We start from the raw sequence: 19,812 nt of genomic DNA, 5'->3' as shown, positions 1-19,812 counted from the left end.
AGCACACTCTACCATAAGAGAGTGTATCACTAACAATGTTCTACTTTATGTCTTTTGTATGTGTATATTTTTCTTTTCTCTGAAGAAGTCAACTAAAACTTCAAAGAAAGAGGGAAGAAAAATGTTTGACTTGTGATATCAAGGAGCAGAAAGAAAAAGATAGGAGAAGGTGGCTCTCGAAGGTCAGTGCACTGCTCACTGGACTTTGGACTCTGCTTTGACTTGCCTAATTGCTCTAGCCTATAAGAGGCTGCAGGTGAATAATACTGTTCTCAACACAAGTGGCTTAAACTGCTAAAACGAGCATTGCAATATACCAGATAAAAATTGTTTTGTGAGTTAAATGATTAAATTGTTTTTGTTCTGTCAGGGCTTCCTCTACTGGTGAGCCTAGCTAATTCCTATTAACATGCTCAATGAAAGCCATTCTCAGAGGCAGACAAAAAATGTGTTCAGTCTGGCTACTGATTTGCTAAATTCAAAGCACACATCAACATCACAATTTTCTACTTCCTGCTCCACTTATAGGCCTATATGGTTCTATCTAAATAAATATGTCTGGAATTCCATCGTACCATTCCATACTACTTTCAGTTTAAAAAAAACTGGGCTTGTTGGAGCCAAATAGCCTTTTCCTGTTCCTAAGCATTTTGATGTGGTTTTGTACAATTTTTATCATGGTTGGGGCACACAGCTGAGCCTTTTGGATATTACAATACTATAATAACCATTATTATGCCATAATGGCCACAATTGAAACATTAGTCATTTCTGTGATTCATTGAGTGTGCTCTTGCAGCCAAGCCAAATAAATACTAGCTTGTACATGAGATGCATGGCATCTGTACAGCCCATCTGAGACACCAGACAAGATTAGAACCAGCGATTAACATGAAAACAACCTGTCTTACCTGAAATACCAGATCCTTTGTCACAAACCTGGATTGTCCAGCTCTTACATATCAACTCCTCCATCACCAGCACAAATTGTCTTGCTCTCATATGATAGAAACTGGGGAGCTAATATTTAAGTGCATATATTGCACATGGAACAGATTGCACTGAGACATACATTAATTATGCACTACACAGATGGGCTTGAGCTGCACCAAGTTGATAAATTGTTATCTCTTGCCCGTTGTGTGCTGTAGCTGGAAATTGTGATAAATTACCAGAATAAATTTTACAACACAGTGAGCAGGACATCTGTTAGACCTTGATTTATCTTCATTTTGAATGAAGCCAATGCCTGCCTATAGCAGGACCTGGATAACATCCAGACTTGGGCTGATAAGTGCAAGCTAATAGCCACCTTGAACAAGAGAAAACCCAGCCAACTCCCCCGACCTTCAACAGCATCACCATCTCCATGTACCTGACCATCAATATATTTGTGATCACCAATGACCAGAACCAGACTCACCATATCAATAACATGTCTGCAAGAGCATGGCGGAGACTGGGTACTCTCCGATAATTGGCTCACCTCTTGACCTGTCAAAGCCTATCCAAGGCTAGTCAATAGTGTGATGCAATACTCACCACTCACCTGGATGGGTGCAGCTGCAATTCAAAATGCTTGATACCAGCCAGAACAGTTTGCTTGATTGGTGCCCCTGCTACTGGACTCATTATCTACCCCCTCTATCACTGGAGCACTATGGCTGCAGTATGTATGATCTACAGGAGGCACTGCAACAACTCATCAAGGTTACTTCACCAGCACCACCCTCTCCTACAACCTCTACCATTGAGAAGGATGAGAGCAGCAACATCATGGTGACACCATCATCTCTTAAGTTTGTCTCCAAGTCACACACCATCCTGACATATATCACTATTCATTGTCACTGGGTCAATATCCTGGAATTCCCTCCCTAACACCATTGTGGCAGCGCCATCACACGGACTCAAGTGGTTCACCTTGTCAGTGCAACTAGGGATGGGCAGCCTTTCAAGCCTTTCAAGCACTGCCCATATCTCAAGAACAATTTTTAAAAAAAATGTCCAGGTCATTGATGAAAGCAAGAACAAACATCCATTTATCATGACCTTGTGCTTGTATCTTCCGAAGAAGTTAAATATAGGCTCAACAGGTAATTTACCACAGGAGTCCCTCGTACTCTACTGTGGCAGAAACCATCATCAGCGCATGTGCACCAATTGTCTGTGTCTACCACTTCTGAACTGTTGTTATCTTAATGTTTCTCTGATCAGCATTACCCTCCAGACAAGTAGCACTTCACATCATTGATTTTACTCCATACATGGCAAAAATTGGAACATCACTACAAAATCTCATCTTGTTTGTACTTTTACAGCAGGTTCGGATCTGAACAGATTGATAGCAGCCACTTCAATAATCCATTAATCCCTTTTTGTTGACCTGTTTGTAGAGGGACTTCTAGCAGCCCAAGCAGCTTTCAAAAAAGGTTAAAGTGAAGAATGTTGAAAAATTAGATTTCTGAGCAAAGTAATAATCAAAAAAAAGCTCAGTGAATTTATGACTGCACAGTGTTCTGCATTGTAATCCCAGGAACTTTAAATCTCCAAGGATATTTTAACACTTTAATCACTAGACCCATGATTAATACTCTGCAATTATTCCATTTGCTGACATTACACAGTAATACTGTGAAACAGAAAAGCCTTTGAAAACTTTATCAAAATTCTATGCTGGGTAAATGTATTCAGACTTAAAACTGATGACTGTTGAGTACAAAGTGGAACAGTAACTTCCTTAAATTTGATATCCCAGCTAGTTTTCAGACATGCAGTCAGTATGATACCTCTGTATATCCAGAGAACACTAACAGCCACAGTAACAGAAGGGAAATGTTCAGTGGAACATATTAGAACCAAAAATTCTTACCTGATCTGATTAAATTATAATTAGGCAAGTTGTAGCACCCTAACTGGGATCAACAAACTCAGCACAGACCACGGATAGAGCCTGGGACCTTCCTGGTCTTCATGGTTCAGCTACTCAGTGGATAAACTCACTGTATAGACTAACACTAGCATGCTGCCACTGTATGTCTCACTGCTAACAGGCTTCTTCAAGAGTGAAAATGTAGGGTGACCAGTACATTAAGGGCTGGAGGTCAATCCAGTGTTTTTAAATATGCAACTATGTCTTGGAAAATAATCCCCTTATGTTCACCATATAAATTACAGTTTGCACAAAGGTGCACAGTTGCTGTATTGGGAAGATTTTTGCCAGGCTCATCGTCGAGCAGGAGGGAGTATTTACTATCCAGCAGATACTACATCCGTTGAAGTGTGAAGTCTTGCAGTTCCATAGAGTGTGGATTAATTTTTTAAAACTAATTTGCACAGGTGATGGAATAATGACATTTATTCCATCATCCTTTGAATTTAAATATCTCCTGCAGAGAGTGCCTCTTGAGCATTTAAGATAAGAAGCTAGTTCAAATTATTGTGCAGCAGCAAGAATAAACAAATATTAAAAAGTTTTATTTACATCTCAATATTAATATTCAACACTGCACTGAACGGCAAGGAAGTCCGCATCATTTTATGTAGTAAAAGATTAAACCGTGATCCATTATAAATTGCGACTCAACAGTATGTAACCAACATTTTAAGAATACACCACAGAGAAAAATAAACAAAATATAACAGTGAATAGGACAGGTCACGGTTTGTATCAAACTTGATATCCCATGTATTCTGATATTCTCCATTTGATAAGATTGCTTTCATAGGAATGAGATATGAAAAATAGGCCACCTGTGATAACAGTAACTCTGAATTACTCATCCCTTCCCAAACTACTGATGAACACTTAAATTCAGGTGCTTTATAGCAATAGTCCACAGTTACAACCTGTTGGATGGAATTAGAATAATAAAAGCACTTCAATTTCATGCAAAAGATTGTAAACAATTTTACAACACCAAGTTATAGTCCAACGATTTTTATTTGAAATCTACAAGCTTTCGGAGGCTTCCTCCTTCCTCAGGTAAATGTACCTGAGGAAGGAGGAAGCCTCCGAAAGCTTGTAGATTTCAAATAAAAATCGTTGGACTATAACTTGGTGTTGTAAAATTGTTTACAATTGTCAACCCCAGTCCATCACCGACATCTCCACATCATGCAAAAGATTGTGAGAGATCAGATAATGAATTTGACAATTTGTTCTTTGTATGAAGTTAGGGAGCTAAATGTTTATACTGGTATTCTCAGGTTCTTTCAAAAATAAAGGTGTTTTACACAATGACAACATAGCAACAGATTGATAAAGGTTAAAACTTTTGCTTCACAACCCTGTGGTCACCATTGTGAGCCTGTGTATTGGCTGTAAGTTGACTGCTCAACACATTTATGTGCAGTTTTGCTAGTCCTCAGCGACTTGAAGGGAGAACTTATGATGATTAAGTGCCTCGAGAGTTCATGGTAAAATGATGGAATTTCACCACTGTTTACAGTATCAAATTTTATTTGTTTAGATAAACTTTAACTGAAGATAATGCAACTTAGTCTCACAGCCTAGGATGAATTTAAAAAAATATACAACAGCAAGCATTAAGAAGCCTGGATTTTCTGTTTACAGTGCAAAATGATATCAATTTGCAACTAAATCATTTTTAGTATAGCACAATTCATATCTTAAATAGGCTGGCTTCTCAACATTTCATTATAAAAACAGTGGGATCTTGAAATTATTCAGTGTTTTCAAACTGCCATGATCATCTTAGAGAACCACAGTAGAGAAGCGCAGAGTTCCTGTCCTCCTCCCCCCCACCCCCTCACCATGTTTCAAGACAGTGTGACCATGTTGCTGCAATAGGTGACATTATTCCTTATTTTTGGTAAAGTCATATGGCTTCCACCAATGTGAGAACTGCAGCACTTTCTTCCTCTGATCATCAAAGTTTTCTCTGTTTGGTTTGCGCCAACGCCTTGGTTCCAGGTCTAACATGCCGCCAACTATTTCCTTTAAAGAGAAAAAAAGCAGCTTATGTCAATGTTTCTTCTGCAAATTTTTATTCCCCCTTTTTGTGTTATTCTATTTCTTCTTTGTCTCCCCTGTCCCACACACGCGATATCTTGTGATGATTAAGTGTCTCGAGAGTTGATGGAATTTCACCACTGTTTACAATATCAAATTTTATTTGCTTAGATAAACTTTAACTGAAGATAATGTAACTTAGTCTCACAGCCACAGCTGGGGTCAGGGTTAACTTCCTCCCTCTCCCTCTGGTCTGAGGTGCTCACTGGGAGTGCTCTGAGTTGAAGTGCATTCCCCCCACCTTCTAATATGAAGACAATTACTGTAAATATTAAGTCCCACCCTTTATAATGTAATTAAAGAATTTAACCAGCATTGAGGCATCCTATTCTATTTTTGATGTCTTTGTTCTTTACAGTTGCATTGCCTTCACTTGGATGACTCTGTTAATGCAGTGAACTATGGTCCCAAATCCATGCTTTCAACTCAGTTTCACAAGTGTGTTGGTGAAGAAAGTTGGCATACTATCTGGCTAATTGTTATTAGTTTCTTAGGCAATCTCTTTTTTTGTACAACTTTCATTAATACTCCTGATTGCATAGAAGTAATTTAATTGGAAAATGTGAAGTAATACATTTTGGGAGAAATAACAAAGAATGGGAATATACACTTAATGGAAAGATACAGAATGGAGTGGATAATGTATAAGGTGGGACTTGAGATACTCAGACTGTTTCTACTGGGGCAGAGAAGGCTAAGAGGAGATTTAATAGAAGTTTTTAAAAGTATGAAGTGTTTTGATAGAATGAATAGGGAAAGACTATTTCCTCTGGTTGGGGAATCAGTTGCAAAAGGACTTCAATTTAAAATTATTACTAAGATTGAGGAGAGAGGTTAGAAGAAATGTCTTTATGCAGAAGGTTGATGGAGCATATAATGTTTTTCCACACGGAGTGGTTGATGCAGAGACCATTGTGTGAATTGAAGGAAAATTGAATAAATATTTGAAGTAGAAGATAATGGGGAGATAGTGAGACAGTGGGATTTGTTTTGGATTGCTCTTGAAAAAACACCAGCACAAACACAATGGGGCGAATGGTTCTAAGGTTCTATCTGCTTTCCTGTCTCTGAGTGACAGAAGACACAGTGAGCATACTGCACACGCCTTAGCACTACATGCTGCCTAGGAAATGAGGTCACACTGTACATCGGTAGAATCATGCATTTGCAGTTCCTCAAACCTGTCCAAATGATTATATCAGCCCTGTTAGATTACCAGGGATGTTACTCAGCTTTTAATTATTTAACTTAAAATGTGTTTTATTTATCAGATATTAGCAATTCAACAGCCATCAGTGCCAAATGAAAATATTCTGTTCCTCTAGTATCTCACCACTAAATGGATTCAAATCCCACTTTTTGTTGAAATTGTTGAATATTTTGGTGAGTACTACTGATTTCATCAACAATACTTCTAGAGAAATGCAGCTTTGAAAAAAAAATCTTTAATCTGTGCGAGATTAAATTGGACTTTTTAAAACAGACTTCCAGCACTGAAAGTAGAACTATCAAAAGTAACATGGAGGAGGAGTCTGTGAGTAGTTCCCTGAAATCACATTGTGACCAAATCATTACACCTCACACAGCACAACACACCAGCAACAAGAACTTATTATTTGAATGACAAATTCAATATACCATAATTAGCACGATATCTCAAGGAGTAGAGCCAAAAAGTTTACCATTTTATGAGTTTTTCTACTGATTGAATTTTTTCCAAAATGATTTATGGAAGCATGGAGTTCATTGTTTGTGCCACCAAGCTCCACAGCAATAAGGAATTACCTTTCCAAAATAAAAAGGAAACTTCTCTTCATTTTCAATGATGTGAGCAAATCCCCCTTGGAGACCAAAATCCACAGAAAAATAAGGGAGACCTTTAGGAACCTGAAAGAAAGCAATTATTGTCATTAATATTGATGATTTATGTACTATTAGTTTTGTGGAGTATAGCTGTCTGCATCTGGATGAACACAGGTAATGTCAGAGTTGTAAGACCCAAGGACTGTGGGTTTATTCTGGTCCAAACTGATAGTCAACAGAGAGGAGACTTTCATCCCATGAGGGTCCTATGTGAAATAAAGTTGTGCAGTTTGAAATCAGTTGTTAGTAGGGTTCACATCCCCATAATTCCACACAAATTTACAACTTCACTGGTGTCTTCAATTAATACAAAATATTCTCCAAAACGTATAAAGGGTTGAACTACTCTTGATTTTCTATGAAAACAAGTTCTGGTATACTAGTGTTAAGAAGCAGAATATGTTATGCTGTCTTCCCCATGTCTTAGTGAATATAATGATTCAAAACTCACTATTCAAGACTCCCAATTTTCCCATTCTCCCTGTATGGCAGTACCTACCTTCTCACCATGACAGTGTGGGGAATCGCGAGGCTGATCCTGTATTCTATCCCTCCATGACACGGTGCATTAGTGTTTCAATATATTTTGCCATTGTTGTGCCAGTAAGATAGTGCTATTAAACGGTTGTATTTTTTAAGATTCACAAATTGTTATCACAGGTTTACAAACTTTTACTAACTCATTAATTTCATTTTTGTTTGCATAACACAGGGGACCAATATTTGTAGAAATCCTGACTACCTTTTCTTCATTTTAACTCTACAATAGAAAAAAACATCATGCTATGCAAAACTTTGGCAGAATTGGTTGCTATTGCAAAATTGTGCTTTTGACACGAAATTTCAGTCTACAGGAGCATATCAGAGAATGAGCCACTGAGGTCAGCGTGCTCGATTTGTAGCCCTCACAATTTTCGGTCTGTTAAAACCAGTGGTCGGAGAGTTGGGAGTGCTGCTAGTTGGACGCGCTGACCTGTGCATCTGATCCTCAAATCTGCGCTCCTAAGATTAAACGTTCTGGGCTACAGGGTGAACACATTCAACAAACTACATACTATTCAAATATTAAGTCAATGAACTTATCTGTTGACTTCAATGAAAAATACCGTATTCGTACCAGAATTTTTTTTGCCATTTACTCAGTTTTTAATACAATCTCCCATTAAATGGTTATTCCTAATGATGTATCATGAATTATCTGATTAATAATAACTAATAGTTATTTTACTTGTTATAGAATTTACCAAGAGAAAGTTTTTCATGTGATATTAACAGATCATTTCTAATAGTGGTTAATGTTTGTACAGTATTGTTTGAAAATAACACTAATACATTCTAAAATATAAAGTATTGTTCTCAAATTCCTATATTTTGATTTAATCGTGTTTTATAATTGGAATTTAATAACTCACTATGAGGGCTGCAGTGAAGGTGATCTTGTCACTTGTCTTTTTTGGCAGGAAGTTGTGGGTTTTCATGACTTGTTGGCTCTGCTTAGAACTTTCTACAAGAACTTCATCACCTATATTCTCTGGAGTTTAGAAGAATGAGAGGTGATCTCATTGAAACGTATAAAATTCTTAGAGGGCTTGACAGAATAGATGCCGAGAGGCTGTTTCCTCTGGCTGGAGAGTCTAGAACCAGGGGTCATAGTCTCAGGATAAGGGGTTGGCCATTTTGGACTGAGATGAGGATAAATTTCATTACTCAGAGGGTTGTGAATCTTTGGAATTCTCTATCCCGGAGGGTTGTGGATGCTCAGTCGTTGAGTATATTCAAAACTGAGATTGATAGGTTTTTAGACACTAAGGGAATGAAGGGATATGGGGATCAGGCAGGAAAGTGAAATTCAGCCATGATCTTATTGAATGCAGGAGCAGGGGCCATATGGCTTACTCCTGCTCCTATTTCTTAAGTTTTATCACCACATTTGAGCTATATTGGAATATCAATGCAACTCTATTTAGCACAATAGCTTCAGAGCAAGATCTAATACCTTTACTACACTGGAATTGTGTAGAGGTTGTCCGCCCTCTTAGGTGTTTGAAGCTTGCCTTGTCCTTTTCAAAGATCATGGGCCATATCATCTCCAAAACATTATTTTCGGAGAACACCAAAACAGCCTTCAGGGGCCACATCACAGCCTGTACCTCCTCTAAGGAATGTAGGACATTTTAAACCCACAAGGTTCTTCATTGAATGGAAAGATATCTCAAAATATAATACAAGGGACATCAACGGGAAAGCATGTAAAGGGCCCAATTCAGATCAAAAGAAACCTAAACAATCTGCTACCGAGCAACTGTAGAAAAGCTATCCAGTTCATTAAGAAAAATACTACAAGCAAGCTACCACATTGGAGTAGCACCTTCCAGATACCCTGAAATAACAAGTAAGGAGGAGGCTCATCACATCACTAAGAAAGTAAACCCTTCTTCAACTCTGCTGAAATTAGTAACAATATTACAGACTTTTACACCTTCCTGTGCACATCCTAGATCACCCAAAGCAAAATACAGAAAGCACCTGATTAGGTCTTCTACTTTGTTCGTTGTTCAAGGAAGATTTGCAGGTCTTAGACTCTACAGTCTTGGCTAGGGCCAAAGAACAGTTACAAATTCCTGTAGTCTACCAAATTCTTTTTCCCAAATTGGTACCACTGCTGCTTAGTTTCTTTTATAATGTACTGAAAGCAGCTTATGACAAAAATGAAGCAGTTTCGTCTATGTTAAATTAATTATTTCTTTCTTGCTGGGCACAGCACACACAAAGTTAAGGCCAGTTACTGCTAGTTGTTTCTGCAAATTGACAGAACTGTACATTACAATCTGGTGAATATTCACACCTCAGGCAAAGCATAGACATGCATGGTGTGGTTAATTGCTGCAATTGTACTTGGTTGGGGACCCATCCATTAGGTCAGCTTGGCTCAGTGGTAGTACACTCTCCTCTGAGTCAGAAAGTTGCACCATAGCCTAAAAGGATGTGAAGAATAGTTGTTGGCAGCAAAAGTTCAAGAAGTGCCTGAAATTTTACAGGATTAATGGGAAGAAAGGCAACAAATCTGTATTCTGACTATGACAATGCAGAAGGCAGGCACGTATCAAATTTTTATAGCAATAATAACCATTTGTCATAAGTTATGTCCCATTACTCACAAATACTAATAGAACAGACATAGTGACAACTTGATTAACACAGAATCCGGGGTCATAAATGATAAATTAGTAGTAAAAAGATTCTGATGATGGGATAAGTTTACAAAAAATCTAACTTGTCAGCAATTGGAAATTAATTTAACGAGACCATCACCAATTCAAATACAAAGATCGACATCTTGGCAATGCAATCTATACAGCGAGCTCATGAAGTGTCATCAGGATAGACACTGACATATGTGCAAGGGAAAGTGCATGAACTTCATTCATTATATAGAATGGCAAACTGTGGAGAACCATACATACAGGTACATAAATTAAATTCAGTACAGCATTAGAGCCTTTGCTTCATAAAATGGTGCCTTACATCGATTGTCTGCAGCTGTATATTTGTGAGTTCAGTTGACAATGCTATTAAGTTTTTTTACTTGAAGTCAGAAAGAGATCTAGACCTATCATCAGAGAAAAGCTACTACATTTTGGTTTAGTGGGGAGTGACTTTTCATCATCATATACTTGTCCACTAAGCCCCTTATATAAACTAGCCTTATAAAAGCAAATGAAACTTGGTAGCAACAGAATCCAGTTGGAATAAATGCACAACTCGTGGCAGGTTTCAAGTACTGATTTTTATGCGGCAAAAAGCATGGTTGTGGATACATAGGAATAGGAGTAGGCCACTTAGCCCCTTGAGCCTGTTCCGCCATTCAATGAGATCATGGCTGATCTGTGACCTAACTCCATATACCCACCTTAGCCCCATATCCCTTAACACCTTTGGTTAACAAAAATCTATCAATCTCAGATTTAAAATTAACAATTGAGCTAGCATCAATTGCCATTTGTGGAAGAGAGTTCCAAACTTCTACCAACCTTTGCATGTAGAAGTGTTTCCTAACCTCACTCCTGAAAGTCCTGGCTCTAATTTTTAGGCCATGTCCCCTAGTTCTAGACTCCCCAACCAGTGGAAATAGTTTCTCTCTATCTACCCAATCAGTTCCCCTTAATATTTTAAACTTCGATCAAATGACCCCTTAATCTTCTAAATTCCAGGGAATACAACCCTAGATTGTGTAATCTCTCCTCGTAATTTAACCCTTGGAGTCCAGGTATCATTCTAGTAAATCTACACTGCACTCCCTCCAAGGCCAATATACCCTTCCTAAGGTGTGGCGCCCAGAAGGGAACACAGTACTCCAGTCTAACCAGGGCTTTGTATAGCTGTAGAATAACTTCTACCCCCTTATATGCTAGTCTTCTAGATATAAAGGCCAGCATTCCATTAGCCTTTTTGATTATTTTCTGTACCTGTCCATGACATTGTAATGATCTATGCACATGGACCCCTAAGTATCTTTGGACCTTTACTGTTTTGAGCTTTTTACCAATTAGAAAGTACTCTGATCTATCCTTTTTAGGTCTAAAGTGGATGACCTCACACTTGCCTACAATGAAATCCATTTGCCACAGTTTTGCCCTTTCACTTATAATATCTATTAATATCTCTCTGTAATTTTATGCTTCCATCTACACTGCTTACAATGCTGCCTATCTTTGTGTCATCGGCAAACTTGGATATGTGGCTCTCTATCCAGTCATCTAAGTCGTTAATAAATACAGTGAATAGTTGAGGCCCCAACACAGATCCCTGTGGGACAGCACTAGTCACATCCTGCAAAACAGTCTCATCCTTCAGTTTAGTTAGCAGTTTTAACAACACTGAACTTAGTGACTTTCTGTTCTGGCATTTTCAAAATTACGCCAAAAGCAAAGCAAAGATGTTCCTTTTTGAAAATCTGTGTTAGCTCAGTTTGCTACCAACAAACTATTTTTTACATCCTTTTAGACTATGGTATAAAGCTATTTATTAAAATAAAATACACTGTGGATATTGTGCATTTAAAGATTGGGGTCTAGATTTTTCTAGTAGCACAGAATGCTGATATACCAGTATAAGGCGTGGAATGGTAGAATATAGATTCATGTCAACAATTCCCCATGCAGAGAGTTTTTCCTGAGCACAAAACCTGCAAGTGCAGAATACACTGTCACAAACAGATTTTAAAAACATTTCCTCACATGAAGGGAAGATAAGCTTATTTTGTTTTGTTGCTGTGGATGGTGATAATACCCTGCAATGTAAGTGCATCAATTAGGTGTTAGCCTCCAAATTACTGCAGCTCCAACAAACATTGTACATCCAATGTTTGATTTTTTAAATATATCATAAAGACTTGGGCTATACATCAGAAGTTAAATTATTGCGATCATGGGGAAATTATTAGAATGGTTTCACTGTAATTGAGCTCTTCTATTGGAGCATTTTGGCCGACAAACCAAAAAAACTTAGTTACCTTCTGCAGTGCTGAAGCATTATGAGTAAATTAAATATCAATTTTAATGATGACATTCAGTGTTATGAAACAAAGGGGACTGTTTTTTTAATGAACCACAATGATGGTCATATAATGTGGTGGAGTAGTTTGATTGCTTTTTCATCTCATGCAAACATAATGAAATTTTAAACAACCAATTTGAGCTTCTCGGTTGAAAATAATGGCACAGTGTACTAATAACAAAACACTTAACTGAATAGGTTAACGATATGATGCAAACCTAAAAGCAAAGTGGGGCAGGGTTACAGAATTTCATACTAGACATGTATGCATCTAACTTAGGGGTATCTCACTGTTGTTTGTGGGACCTTGCACAAATTGGCTGCTGCATTTGTCAACAGAACAGTGGCGACACTTCAAAAGTAATTAGTTGTGAAGCATTTTAGGATGTGAAAGGTGCTGCATCAGTTCTTTCTTTATTATAAGAAATAGGAGCAGGAGTAGGCCATATGGCCTCTTGAGCCTGCTCCTCCATTCAATAAGATCATGGTTGATCTTCTACCTCAACTGCACTTTCCCACCCTATCTCCATATCCCTTGATTCCCTTAGTGTCCAAATATCCATCAAACTCAGTCTTGAATATACTCAACGACTCAGCATCCACAGACCTCTGGGGTAGAGAATTCCAAAGATTCACAACCCTCTGAGTGAAGAAATTTTTCCTCATCTCAGTCCTAATGGCCAACCTCTTATCTTGAGTTCTAGACTCTCCAGCCAGGGGAAGCAGCCTCTCAGCATCTACCCTGTCAAGCCCTCTAAGAATTTTATACCTTTCAATGAGATTACCTCTCATTCTTCTAAACCCCAGAGAATATAGGCCCATTCTACTCAATCTTTCCTCGGGAATCAATCTAGTGAACCTTCGCTGCACCCCCTCTAAGGCAAATATATCCTGCATTATGTAAGGAGACCAAAACTGTACACAATACCTTCTTTGTGAGCTTTTGTTGCTGCTTGACTTTTCTCATCCCACCCACTATGTTGACTTACTCAAATGAGAGTTTTTTCCTCCTGCTGCTAGTGATGGAACATTGTAGCCTTGTCTGACTACGAGGCATTCCCGGACCGGCAGCCAATGTAGGTCAGCGAGCACAAGGGTGATGGATGATCAGGACTTGGTGCGAGTTAGGATACAGGCAGTAGAGTTTTGGATGAGCTCAAGTTTATGGAGGGTGGACGATGGGAGGCTGGCCAGGAGAGCATTGGAATAGTCAAGTCTAGAGGTAACAAAGATGTGGATGAGGGTTTCAGCAGCAGATGAGCATGAGGCAGGGGCGGAGACACACAATGTTATGAAGGTGGAAGTAGGCGGTCTTGGCAATGGAGCGGATATGTGGTCATATATATAAAAACTCAAAGGATTTAGTCTGTTTGAATTGTTTTCAAATCCAAAATTTTAAAACCTATGACCTTTATATTTATTATTTATTGCAGAATTGCAGAAGATTTTTTTTCTGATGTGAGTTTTTCTTCCTACCCCACTTTTTAGCACATTGATTTCTTTAATGATTTCAAAATAGTACATTTCTTATATGTTTGGAAGTCATTGTCTACGGTTTGATGTAAAAAAAACAATCTAGCCAGAATTAAACCATATTCCATCAAAATACAACAATTATAAATAATAGGCAAGTGTTAAACAAGAAGAAACCCAAGTAGTGCAAGCAGGCACAAAACCAAGCGTAGAATGATTAAAAACTCAGATTCAAGAGAAGGGGGAATAGCTCCTGACTAACCAAAACAAGAACAATATCCATGAGAAAGTTCTGGTATGGGAGTAAATAGCAAGCAGCTCCAAGCCTTACACATGAGCTTCAATCCTAAAATCAACCAACTAATTTTCTTCTATTCACAATACATCTGAAGGAAAAGAACAAAGATACATTCACTATGCAGCACTGCTAGAGACTGCCAAAGTGATAACTAAATTTTGCTCCTGAAGGTTTTAAAGAAAAATGTAAGAAAATCAGAAATAACAAAAATAACCTCAGCTCAGTGTAGCCTGAAAATTAAATACTCTTGATTGGTATATTTTATCTGAATTTGTACTTTTTGACAAGGTCATAATTTTATGATGGATCAATACCTCAACATTGGATTGAACTGGAGAGAAGCAAACCTAGCTAAAGCTCCCAGAAGTCATTCTAAATACATATGAACTAGCTATTGGTTAGTCAGGACATCGTTTTGGTTGAGTAACCATTTGCAGAGTCTGGTTTTATTAAAAAATTCTAGATAGTGAAAGCAGAATGAAGCTGAAGAGCACTTCTTACTTTTTCATAGTGCAATAGATCTGGAGAAGCACACAGACCATGAAGGAAGATATTTTTGCTGAGGAATTCAGGATGAATTAAATTTGTATAAACTGACAAGAAATGTTGACTCAGACTTATCTTTTTACAAGTATGGAGCCTAAGTTAAGAGCCCAAGATAAGATAAAGTGGGATTTATGTTATGAAACACAGTCTCTTCCCTGGAGGAGTTATGCATTGTGAAATGAACATCCAGTCTGTAAATGTAGTTGTTTGAACTTGCTACATCTGATATTTAGTACATCTTACAGCAACAGGAAAGTGAAAATTCTCCTTACAAGTGTATCCTTAGATACAAATATTTGAAGAATTTCTTAGATAACAGGAATAAGTACTTACCGCTCTGCGGACATCCCGTGTGGAAAGGTCAACTAGCTTCTTGTTCATGGCCCACTCTTCATCAGCCTCCATTATAGCTTTCTTTCATAAATTGTACAAGTGGTATTTTGAGTACATTAGAATAGAAGTACATTATTGCAGTAAAGAAAAATAACTACATTTAGGAAAGGCATTACATCAATAAGCCAACAATAGGGAAACAAAAGTAAAACTACAGTATTAGAGTACATTGTATTTACTAGCAGTGAGTCAACCATTACCATATTATGAAAATTTAAATGCTTATATATGATCTGTACATTGGTACAGGAGATCATTATTTCAGACCTCCAAGAAAATTGTTGGCGTCCTTCTGGGAATCTGAAAGATTACTCAGCGCATGGTTTCTCATACAATCTGGTGTTTAGATTTTTTAAATCCCCTTTGCTATATAAATTAGAAAAAGTAATGCTAAATGTCAATTAATGTTATCTGAATGAGAAAATGTTTTGGCAAACAAACGACCAACAATACTATTTAACAATGTTTATATTTAGATTTCCAATATTTGACAACTATTTCAGAGGGAAAAAATACTTTTTCTTCTTTGAAACTACATGGTTCAGAACATTTTAGCTTATACCAAATTTAGGAAAGAAGATACTGTCCAAGTTGTAGTCAGAAATAATACTCTAGAGTATGCAAGCATAAAAATAATAAAATTAAAGGTCTATATAGCGGTCATTCGGAAGACAAGTTAACGTTCAGGTTTGTTTCTAATAACACCACAGATTATAATCTAGAATAATCCTTTTGACGTATTAAACAATGTACATTTCAGTTAAGTCATTTGAAGTTATTAAAGGAGAATATTACTTTTAGTCCTCCGTCATTAAATTTAATTTGCTGCCCGAACCTCCATGAACACCCAACATTTCAGGTTGGGAAGACCCTAAATAAGTGCTTAACTGTCAGTGAGCACCTCCTTTAAAATAATGGGAATCATGACTTCATCGGAGACGATTCATTCCTGCCTACTGATTCAAAACAATTTCCTAACTCAGTACCAGCTGTTTTATGTCATCTGCTTTCCTTTAAATCTCAGGCTGCAACCATTTAAATTTCTACTGAAAGTTTGATTGCAACGTTGCTCAACATTTTCTTGTTCAATGGTAAACATATTTCTATTTAAAATAGAAGTTGTAATTAATATAGCATCTGGTCAAAGTCCAGACTAGTTCTGAAGAAGTTTGAAGTCATTAATTATTTTTCAGGTGTAGATCCTTAATTGGAACATAGTTTTGATGTTTTGGGGGGTGGGGGGGAGCGGTCTGCACCCAGACGGTTATCGATGTTAATGGGCCTACTGCGTGTTTCCAGCATTTTCTGTTTTAATTCAGATTTCCTTCATCGACAGTTTTTTTTCCTTTTTAATTTCCCCCATTTTCTTATGTGTACCATTCCCGTGCCTTTTCACTACCATACATAGCTTTTTAATGCTTGTTCTTTAAATACCTTTTCGTGGCTTCAATGAGATCTTCATACATCGTTCATATTTTCACCTCTTTCCAACTTTTTAAAAAGCTTGTTTACTGTCCATTAACTGCTCTGTGCCAGAAGTCAGCATTCCTGACTTTTGACTTCCAGCTGTTGTTCTATTCTCTCCCCTTTTTGCTCAGTATTATTACTGGGCTTGCTTCACTTCCAGCTCTGATGAATGTGCTACAACCAAAATTTAAAACTGTCTTTTCGCTTTACAGATGCTGATGCACCTGTTGTGTAGCTCCAGCATTTTCTGATTTTATTTCAGATTTTTAGCATTTATAGTTTTGCTTTTTAATTGCCTTGCAAACTTTATTTTATGGGGATATTAGGGTGAGTTTCGCTCGTTTATCTTGTAGTTTCATCCTCTTTTTTTTTTCTCACTTCTTTGGCCTGATTCTTGCAGGTGAGAGAATGGGTACACAGCCTGTTACCAATGTCCTGTGCAGCTTCCCCTAGGAGGTACTGGAGACTATACATGTGGGAATCTCCCCTTCAATTTTCCCTCCCTATGCCCCGCTAGGAGACACTGTAGCCTTTTCTTGGCAGAGCTCGGGTCAGGAAAAGAGTGGAGCGAATCTCAAACTTGTACCTGTCCTCACTCGCTGGCAACAAACTGCACTAAATTTTCTAAAATGACATTTCCTAAATTTGAAAGACTAGAATAATTACTGAATAAGATTAAACGGGAATAAAATATTCTTGCAAATTACTCTGCTAATATATTCTATTAAAGTACCAAAACATTCTATTAAAATATCTGTAAAGATTAGTCATTAGCTCTTGTTTTAAGGATCAATGAAAAGTCAGTTCTGCAACAGAAGCCTATTTAGGAGGCTCTTAATTATCCATCTCAGAAAATGAATTTACTGACCATTTCCACCATCATCACTCTCAGCATTCAGGGCTTACCTTAAAGTAGATTGGAGCCATGTCTCCCAGTTCCTTTGGTAGAGGAATACATTCATACACCATATGAAAGCGTTTCTTCAAACGCATATTGGTCTCAAAAAAGACACAGTCGAGATCTTTGTCTTCTAACATTTTTACTAAGGCTTTTCGGAATAGCTGTTAAAAAGGCAGATAGTTCAGTCCTCTGTACTGACAAGGAAGCAAATTACTTTTAAATCATCTAACAACAAGGTCCTACATTTGAACATTGGTTTATGCTATTAGGAAATATTAGCCAGGATTCCCTTTGGTTAGGAAAGGAAAAATCAACCAGGTTTCCCTACTCCTGGTCACTACCCATTGACCCATGTCTTTGGAGGAAGCTAGATAAAGCACCTCAAATTATTTACAGCCAATTTAAGGGTCACCAAAAAGTTCTTTGCCAGTGCACGGAGAGGTTTGAAATGCATCTCAAAGCATACCAAGGAAGAAGGAATTTTGCCACAGCGCACATAAGCTATTTGTAATTCTCAAGGTAGTTGTTAATGTTAGCTTTGACCATTTCCTCTTGGACACCTGCCATCCTTATGGCCTGTAAGTGGCGCTTGTTTACTTCCTGATTTTCATATTTTAGCAGCCTACTATTAGAAACAGGCGCGGGGGGGGGGGGGGGGGGATTGCGTGCTGTTCACCCATTTACAGGCCTGCCCGAAAACTGCATTGAGTGGACCTTAGGTGTCAAAGGGATGGCCAAAGTGCCTCCCCTCTCCCCCATTTTCAACAGCCAGCTGCCCATTTTCAGCTTATTCGGAAACCTCCAGAAATGTTCCATCTCAACTCTATAGCATAGATTTTCAAATGGGTTCCACAGAACTTAGGGAGTCCTTGAACAGATCCAAGGACATAATAATACTGCTGTCCAACAGCAAGTCAGACTGGCATAAAATTTTTTTAAAGATGCTAGCAATGACGAGAAGGCAGACATGGACAATGACATTTGTTTTTAAGTCAGGAGATCCAAGAGATGCAATGTTTTATCCCCTCTTTTTTCCCATCAATTTTCAGTCCTTTCCTCTTCTGCTGAAGGCATTAGCCTAGATTTTCTGATTGCTATTACTTTAATGCTGACCTTAAAATAACACCAATTGGAAAATCTAGGTTAAAACTATTTGCTTCGGCATCATTACACAGATGTCAGTCATCTTCCAATTGCCTTCTTTAACATATGAGCCTCAGCAAAGGCTGTTAATGAGTTGAGACTGAGTGTTGGCAGGGTATTCGACCTCTGGGAACATCACAGCTGATCCCGAATCATTCATAAGCAATGCCAGTAGGAATTACTGCATAGTGATCAGGAGCTGAAAGCCTGGCTAATTTTCCCATCCCTAACCCAGCTGAAATCTGCTAAACACAATCGAGCCTGGAACCTTCTTGGCCCGTGTGGCTCAGCTATTCACTACCTTAATCAGCTGAGCCAGTGGGGAGAATGCAGTGCACGAACATGAAATTAGTTTGATTTACATTTTTGGAATAGCTAACCTGGAGCATTCCTTTAAAAGTATCTAGGGGAATCTAAAAATTAAGTCCTGTCCCTTCATCAGTTTGACTGCATGCTTTGATAGCCATCATTTAAAACCTTCTCATTAAGCTTTCAAACTCAGTCACGTGTACATGTTTAAAAGGCTGAATGAAGTGTTTACCAGAATATTCATATTCGTTTTTCATCTGAAGCTCATTCAAGCATATGGTCATTGCTCTACATCAATCCAAAGCACTTTTTAGTTTTCATTCACCTTGTGAGAATAAGGTTAAAAGGCAAGACTTGCTGGTAATTAGTGCTTAGAAAGTCCCATGCAATGCCTGGCAATTTTGATCTTGGTTTAATTGAAAACAAAGAGCAATGGTCTAATAAAATATCATAATTAGAAAGGTACTTTAAAGCAGATAAAGATAATTTGCAGTGTTAATCTGACCTGTACTTCCTCCCAGATATCTTCATCCAGTATGGTACCTGCAGTGTGATGCTGGAGAGGTACTATTAGGCAGTGACCTTCAGTCATTGACTGATAATTGGGCAGGCACAAATATACCTAGGAAAGAGAGGTAATGTCTCAATTCACATAATTAAATGAAAATGAACAAAATGCTTTCTTTTGCCTGCTGAACATTTCACAACAAGTTCAATTCATAGCTCCTCCAATGCATAAATGTAAGTGGAAAAATCATCTCATAATCTGGTCATTTATTTCATGGCTGTTTTTGGGACTTTACTGTGTGCAAATTAGCTGTGGCGTTT

General features: G+C 37.9%; 1 protein-coding gene across 3 annotated transcripts in view; it reads right to left on the bottom strand.

Moving 5' to 3' along the window:
• Positions 1 to 4,048: 4,048 nt before the first annotated feature.
• The window catches only part of cwf19l2 (CWF19 like cell cycle control factor 2), a 151,551-nt gene continuing 135,787 nt past the window's right edge, over positions 4,049 to 19,812 (bottom strand). For all 3 annotated transcript variants that reach the window (XM_067986138.1, XM_067986139.1, XM_067986140.1), the window contains 5 exons: positions 19,490 to 19,606; positions 17,538 to 17,693; positions 15,105 to 15,185; positions 6,821 to 6,922; positions 4,049 to 4,960 (listed from right to left, as the gene is read on the bottom strand). In XM_067986138.1, coding sequence (XP_067842239.1) covers positions 4,820 to 4,960; positions 6,821 to 6,922; positions 15,105 to 15,185; positions 17,538 to 17,693; positions 19,490 to 19,606 — 597 coding nt within the window. In that variant the 3' untranslated portion in view covers positions 4,049 to 4,819. The remainder of the gene's footprint in view (positions 4,961 to 6,820; positions 6,923 to 15,104; positions 15,186 to 17,537; positions 17,694 to 19,489; positions 19,607 to 19,812) is intronic.

The sequence above is a fragment of the Heptranchias perlo genome, chromosome 6, assembly GCF_035084215.1.
Source record: "Heptranchias perlo isolate sHepPer1 chromosome 6, sHepPer1.hap1, whole genome shotgun sequence".
NCBI lineage: Eukaryota > Metazoa > Chordata > Chondrichthyes > Hexanchiformes > Hexanchidae > Heptranchias > Heptranchias perlo.
This window is presented reverse-complemented; position numbering and strand designations above follow the sequence as displayed.